Genomic DNA, 7,500 nt, shown 5'->3' on the forward strand with positions numbered 1-7,500 from the left:
CAAACAAACAAAAACAAACAAACCCAAATAGAAATCGTTTCATTTAAAATTCTGTGGCTTAGTGACATTTTGGACAGGAGCTTGTGGTCTGGGGACACACACACACACACACACACTCTTGAATAAAAAAAAAAAAGTGAAGTCTTGTTTAAGAAGCAAAAAAGACGGCTGTGGTCGATGAGCAGTTGGATGTGAAAGGTAGGTCCAGGGTCCGATCATCTTCAAGGGAAGTCATGATGCAGAGACGGAGGATGGAAAGATTCCTAATGATTCGCTAATATACTGATTTTAATCTACAGCACTCGGCAGGTGTCCTTACGCGAATCCCATGTTTTCGTCAGCCCTCTTCCACATACGTGATTGGACGGCGGCGCCGTGACTGACGGGCCGGTCAGAATCAGAAACGTGCGTGTACAAGCTCCGTGTGTGACGGGTCAGGGAGAAAGCGTCGTATCGTATCATCGCAAAGCGCAGGAGACGGGACGGGACGACAGGTACGTACGTGAAAACGTGCTTATTAATCACCACACGACGTGAGGAGAAAACAATGCATCATGGGGATTTGTAGTCCAGTGCTGCTGAAGCTTCCTCAGGCAGCCTTCACTTCCACTCGTCTCATGACCTTCACACGTTAAAATACTCACCCACACACACCCACATACAGAAAACACACACACACATACACACACACACATACAGACAACACACACACATACACACTCACACTCAAGCATGAGGTAGTCTTGATCTGAGATTTCGTTTGGGCTTAGTCACTGCGTCGCTAAATCAAAACAGAAGTGCAGTCTCGTCTTTTCGCATGCGTCACACTTTTCTCTTCTCTCCTCTTTCCTTCATCTCTCTCTCTCGCTCGCTCTGCAGTCTATAAAGCAGCAGCTCGAGGGGGAGGGGAGAACGGAGCTTTTCCACTGCTATCACACACACACACACACACACCACGCTAATGACCATGAACACACATGAAGCACAAAGTTTTGTATTCAGCTCACACGCTTGTGACACTCGTCCTCCCTCCTTTCATCTCTCTCTCGATCCTCACCTGCGGCTGATTCCGTGAGCATGCATGAGCAAACGAGGTGCTACCTGCGCAGATAACGTCCACACACTCGCGCACGCGCACACACACACACACACACACACACACAGTACCTACCCTCATAATTCACTATGACAATGGCCAACATGTAGTCTTTACCCAGCATCATGACTGAAAAACTGAGCAGCGTCTAAAGCACAGGAGCACATGGGGGGAGAGCGAGGGAGAGAGGGAGAGAGAGAGACAGAGAGAGAGCACGACAGAGTGAGGAGGGAAGGAGAGAGAGACAGAGCACGACATAGAGAGGAGGGTGGGAGAGAGAGGGAGAGAGAGAGGGAGGTAGGGGAAGTGCCAGTCTGCTCTACTTGTTTATTGTTTATTTTCTCTGCAGATCAGAACAGGAAGGCGAACCACTGCTTCCTCTCGGGACCGGCCACGTGACAGGCCGAGTGGAAAAACAAGCCCCGCCCCTGCACCCCGAAATGTTCGGTCGCCCCGGCAACCTTAAGACCATCTTTTTTTCCAGCATGAACCGGAGCATAATCATGTGACCAAAGCAGAGAGAGAGAGAGAGAGAGAGAGAGAGAGAGAGAGAGAGAGAGAGAGATAGAGAGAGAGAGGCAGGCAGACAAACAGACAGAAAGACAGAGAGAAACACAGAGCAGTCAGAAAAAAGAGAAAGACAGAGAGATAGAAAGACAGACAGAAAGACAGAGCGAGAGAGAGAGAGAGAGAGAGAGAGAGAGAAAGAGATAGAAAGAGAGAGAGACAGAGACTACACACACACACACACACACACACACAGAATAATCACTGACCTGTGTCCTCGGGCGAGCCCAGTGAGGTGCTGTCCTGAGACAGCGTGGTCCAGCTGGACTCCTCATCACTAGGCGGAAGGTTCTGGATGCGATGAAGTGCGCGGTCCGTCTTCGCTCCGGTCCGGGGCCTGTCCTTCTTCGTCTCCGGGGAGGACGAGGCGGAGGAGGAGCCGACAGACAGAAGGGGCGTGTCCTCTGGGCTGCGCTGTTTCCGTAATAACGGCGGACTGAAATCGTCCTTCAGCAGTGGCACCGTGACGTCGTGGTCTCGCGCCCTGGGCTCGTCCCGCGAAAGGTCGTCGCCGTGCGACTCCAGTAAGATCTTGTCCTTCTGGAGCTGCGGGGACTTCCTGACGGGGTCGGCTTTCTCCGACAGGATGAGCAGCTCGTCGGAATCCTCCTCGAAGGGGTCCGTGTTCGAGTCCTCGGCTCGATCCTCGTCGTTGAGAAAATCGCTCGTGTCCTCGTTAGCCGGCTCGAAGTCGTCCGGCTCCGTTTGTCCGCTGACGCTGAATTCCGGCTCGCAGTCCGAGTCCGGCGAGTCTTCCACGTCGTCTTCGTTCGTCGTGTTTTTGTTCTGGTCTTGCAGCTCGGCCGCCTTGCGTAGCCGGTTCGCGCCGTTCTTCGCCAGCTTTAGATTGGTAGCGTTACCTAGTCCTGTGACAGAGGACGAGGAGGACGATGAAGGAGGCGGCGCAGCGTTGTCACCGAGCCCCATGGCGCTCTGCATGCTCATTAGTGCGTACTTCTTGCGACACTTCGGGGGCGTGGTCTGGCCCTGATTGACCACGTCACCGCTGAGAAGTTGGTTGTGGGAGGAGCGTAGGCTGAGGGAGGTGGGTGGAGTCACAGTAGGTCCGTTGCAGTTGGCCGCATCCATGGAAGTGGAGGAGCTATGCGGAGAGGGCACGCAGACCGACATCATGGCTGGGAGGAAAAAAAAACAACAACATCCAGCATGGTACAAATGTGAGTCTGGAAACTTTTCACTCAGATGTGATGAATTATATTTACACAAGATTCTACATCATTCTTCACTTATATGAGAACAACATAAAAAGAGGCATTTTTATAGCAGAGAATAGCAGAGAGTCTGATTTTGTTTTGTTTTAAAGCCTTCGGGTCCTTACTTATTATTCAGTTATGCGTCTTCAGCCTACTGCCCGGTAACTAGAGTGAAGCGAAGGGAAGGAATGCAGCTAGAAGCTACAAGTCTGATGAGTGATGAGGGTCTGGACAATCTCCAACCTCTCCGTGTCTCCTGGGAGGTTACGGGGTTAAACCCTTTTCAAGAGTTCCATTTCATTCTTATTTACATATAGCGGTCAAAAGTTTGTGGACACTCGACTGAACCGTTTCTCGTGATCTTAAAGAAACCTTTTGATCTGAAGGTGTGTGATTAAACGTGTGAAATCGTGCCGACGTATTCGTTTCTTTCATTAGAAAACTAACATTTTATTTGCAATATATATATATATATATATATATATATATATTTATTTAAACAGGCGACTCGGAGCGAAATAATCTGAAAAGCAGCCGATGAGAGTCCAGCGTCGGTGGGAACTCTTTTAATACTGTTTAAAAGGCATCTCAGGTAATATCTCACCTTGGAAGGGTTTTGTTGTTAATCACCGGAGGTTGGTGCTGAAAATCTGTTAATTAAAAAAAAAAAAAAGAAATCCATCAATCAATCAATCAATCAATCAATCAGTATAGAAAGTAAGTAAGAAATAAAACACTTGGGGTCGTGCGGTTGTAGAAATACAAGCAGTGACGCAGCCTGATAACCCGCCTCCAGATGATTCTTTTCCCCCCATAATGCCGTGTGTTGCTGTTACGTCATTCCTCATATACGACAGCAATTTCCCCACGGTTTTAGTTTTATCCATTTAGAGTTACATTGTGGAAGTTGAACACGAGTGTAACAGCATTACAGTCGCCTCCATATCATACACTACTACTACTACTCCGTCTCTCACTCTTTGTGTGTGTGTGTGTGTGTGTGTGTGTGTGTGTGTGTGTGTGTGTGAGAGAGAGCGAGAGTGAGAGAGAGAGAGAGATATGTTGGCCTTGAGGGACCTGCCAGATGTTTGTCCTTGGAAACACACGCCCCTTGGGTGGGTTGCAGCCGCGCCTCAGTAAGTACGGCGTCTTAAATTAGGCTGAACGGATCGGTCCTGCTCACATCCAGCTGGACGTAAAGACGGGCTGGCGAACGTGCTTCTGATGATCTGAACATCAATCAGATATCCACGCTGTGTATTCACACACACACACACACACACACACATGCATGCAGTTAGATAAATAAATGCCATATTTCCATACTCACCAGAGAGCGAGGGATTGTGGGCGTTTCCACAGAGCCTCTCGGGCCATGGTGCGTCGTCCGAGTCTCGAACCGAACGAGTGAGAGGAAGTTCTCCGTCTGAAATGCTCACGAGAGCCTGCAACACAACGGGATTAATCAGTTTAACACACAGCGAGAAAATGCTGAGTGTGTGTGTGTGTTGGGATAGTAGACTGCTGCTGTGTGTGTAAGTCGCTCACACACACACACACGAAAATCACTTTCTAAAAACCATTTTAGATTCAACACTTCGTTGAAGGTCTATTAAAATAAATAAATAAATAAATAAATAAATAATTTTTCAGCCGGAAAAATTCACGTTTAACTATTTTCGCTGGCATCCCATAATAAACACGACGAACGTAAGCGTTATTCACGTTAAAGAACCTCGACTTACCCGAGCAAACGTAAAGTAATATGTTCCAGTCGAGCGTGACGATCGAGACGGGACGAAAGACGGAGTGAGCTCGGAGAAAGGGGCGGGGCTTCTAGGGCTTCCGGAGACGTTAGAGCGTTCGCGCTCGTCCGTCGTTACGGACTCGCGTCGCGTCAGCTGGCTTGCATTGTTGTTTTGGGTTTTTTTAAAATTGGTAACTCTGATATAACGACGGACTCAATCAAGATCAATCAATCAATCAATCAATCAATCAATAAATAAATAAAAATGATGCGGATGTGGCGGCTTATTATAAGCCCTCTAACCATCTATCTATCTATCTATCTATCTATCTATCTATCTATCTATCTATCTATCCATCTATCCTCTGTAGTCTGACCTTTCTTTTTTTAATTGAGCTGTTCTGAAGACAGACCGACGTCTCATCCAGGGTTCGCCGGATCCATCGTGACCCCGAGCAAGACGACGCACTCGCTTACGAACGAACGATCACAGCTTCGAATATTCTCCAGTCTAATAATCCCAATATCCTATTTTTAGCCAAGACCTGGTTTCTAGGTACGGCTTTTTTAAACAAGGCAACCTACTTTTTAAAAAGGATATTTAAATTTTTTTTTTAAAAAGCGTAGCGGGTCGCCCTGAAGACGAAGATGAACGAGGAATCGCTGACGAGAACGTCATGAGACGAGAGGAAATAACGAACAAGACGAGCTCCTGGACTTTTAGTGTGCTTACAGCCTGAGAGCCTCGTTCTGCAGCTTCACACACACACACACACACACACACACACACACACACACACACACACACACACACACACACAGAGCAGACTTCCCAAATAGCAGCTTTGCAGCCACACGTCTTTCTTTAGAATACGGGGGAGGTTTCAAAAAAACTGCAGGAATGTAAGGGAGAGCTGAAGAATTCTTGGCATGTCTGTTTTGGAAAACCTTAATTACTCAACAACATGGAGTGAAAAAACCACACACACACACACACACACACACACACACACACACACAACACAGTCTCTCTCTCCCTCTCACACACACGCATACTGTCTCTCTCTCTCTCTCTCTCTCTCAGAAGAAAAGATGGAGGGCTGAAAGAAAGAAAGGATATGGCAAGAAAGAATGAAAGTTCTACTCTTCATGCTCTTCATTGAACACATCTGTATAAACACTGTATGTGAGTGTGTGTTGGAGTTTTCAACACTCTCTCTCTCTCCCTTCCTCACTCCCCCCCCCACACACTGCTCCACTGCAGGCTAATGTGCAGCTGATGTGAGTGAAAAGTGCTGAGAGAGGGAGATGTTTTATGATGATGAAGTCAGTTGGCAGTGTGTGTTGTGTTCCTCACTCTCACTTCTCTGCTCTCTCTCTCTCTCACACACACACGCACGCACGCGCACACACACGAGCTCCGTTTTCTGCGTGATATGAGACGCGGCGATAGTCCGTGTAGTCAGTTGGGGACGCTGTGTCCACAGTGCTGAACTGACTGCACTGGTTTCAACTGCAACTGGATTTCTGAGGAACGCGAACGTCGTCAACAACGCACCAGACCACCTCAAGAAAGACATGGACAGAATGCAAGAAAGGGCGAGAGAAAGAAAGACAGAAAAAGAAATGATGGATGGACGGAAAGAAAAGTAAAAGCTGATGACCGAGATAATGGAGGGATGGAGGAAAAGAAAGCGTCCAGGGAAGGAATACAAGAAAAAGACGGAACAAGAGAGAACGAAAAGTATGGAGTGATGAAAGAAAGAACGGATGGTTAAAAAAAAAAAAAAAAAAAAAAAAAAAGACGCAATGAAAGAAGTGTGGTACAGATGGAGAAATAAAGATCATGAATAGTAATAATAATAACAACAGTAATAATGATAATAATAATAATAATAAGCCTGATGGGCTACAGTGTCAATAGGTTGGAACGTAACCATGACAACAATTACAATTCTGTGGACACAGGGTAAACAAGATAACACCTGCTTATCTACGGTAGTGAAGATGTGCTCGTAAGTGATAAGATTTTTCCTATAACGTCTCATCAGCAACATCCAGCCGTGCACGACTAATGTCTCAACCTCGGATTAACACGTCTAGGCCACGCCCACACGTACATGCGTCAGCAACAACTTTAACTAGTTTAACTTCATCTGGCCTCGAGATGAACTTCTGTCTTCTGACATGATTTTTTTTTTGAAGGTTGCAGGAAGGAGAAGAAGAGATCGAGGGAAGACAAGTCTGAGACCCTTTCTCCGTCTCACGCGTTAAACCCTGGAGGAGGAAACATCACTTCCTGTTCTGACACAGAGACAGAGTGAGCAGGCGTCAGTAAAGAGGTTAGTTAGGGACTGGATATACTATTAGTACACCGGACATCCAGAGTGTGTGTGTGTGTGTGTGTGTGTGTGTGTGTGTGTGTGTGTGTGTGTGTGTGTGTGTCTCTCTCTCTCTCTCCCCAAGGCTTCTTCACTATGACATCAGGACTCATTTCCAGAAGCAGCACTGATAATATCAAGGGCTCTGCACGTGAGCTGCACGTCCACTCTCATCTGGCTCTACGCTGCTGCGGCGGGGCTTTACACGGGTCACGTCCAAAGCTCCCACATGTGGCACGGGCCAAAACAAACACACACTCCTCCTCACCACACCGCTAACTACTAACTCCGGTCTTCTTCAGCTTATAATAAACAACCACGGCCTGTGCACACGTACGTGTGTGTGTGTGTGTGTGTGTGTGTGGAGAGAATGAAATTTTTGCAGATTATTTCCACCATCACCATTTTGTTTTCTCAGATTGACTACGCTGTAAACAGTGTTTGTAAAGAGCAAAACCTCGTCACACAAACACGAGAAGAAAACCCTAATGGTGG

At 47.2% G+C, this 7,500-nt stretch overlaps 1 protein-coding gene across 9 annotated transcripts in view; it reads right to left on the minus strand.

Moving 5' to 3' along the window:
* apbb2b (amyloid beta (A4) precursor protein-binding, family B, member 2b) overlaps positions 1 to 7,500 on the minus strand; it is a 33,115-nt gene that overhangs the window by 18,256 nt on the left and 7,359 nt on the right. For 6 of the 9 annotated variants that reach the window (XM_053677494.1, XM_053677495.1, XM_053677493.1 and 3 more), the window contains 3 exons: positions 4,208 to 4,322; positions 3,482 to 3,527; positions 1,873 to 2,799 (listed from right to left, as the gene is read on the minus strand). In XM_053677494.1, the coding sequence (XP_053533469.1) occupies positions 1,873 to 2,797 (925 nt within the window). In that variant the 5' untranslated portion in view covers positions 2,798 to 2,799; positions 3,482 to 3,527; positions 4,208 to 4,322. Of the gene's footprint in view, positions 1 to 724; positions 930 to 1,009; positions 1,833 to 1,872; positions 2,800 to 3,481; positions 3,528 to 3,958; positions 4,145 to 4,207; positions 4,323 to 7,500 lie in introns of those variants that run through there. The other 3 variants (XM_053677496.1, XM_053677500.1, XM_053677499.1) reach the window with 3 other exon arrangements.

This window comes from Ictalurus punctatus, chromosome 29, assembly GCF_001660625.3.
Source record: "Ictalurus punctatus breed USDA103 chromosome 29, Coco_2.0, whole genome shotgun sequence".
NCBI lineage: Eukaryota > Metazoa > Chordata > Actinopteri > Siluriformes > Ictaluridae > Ictalurus > Ictalurus punctatus.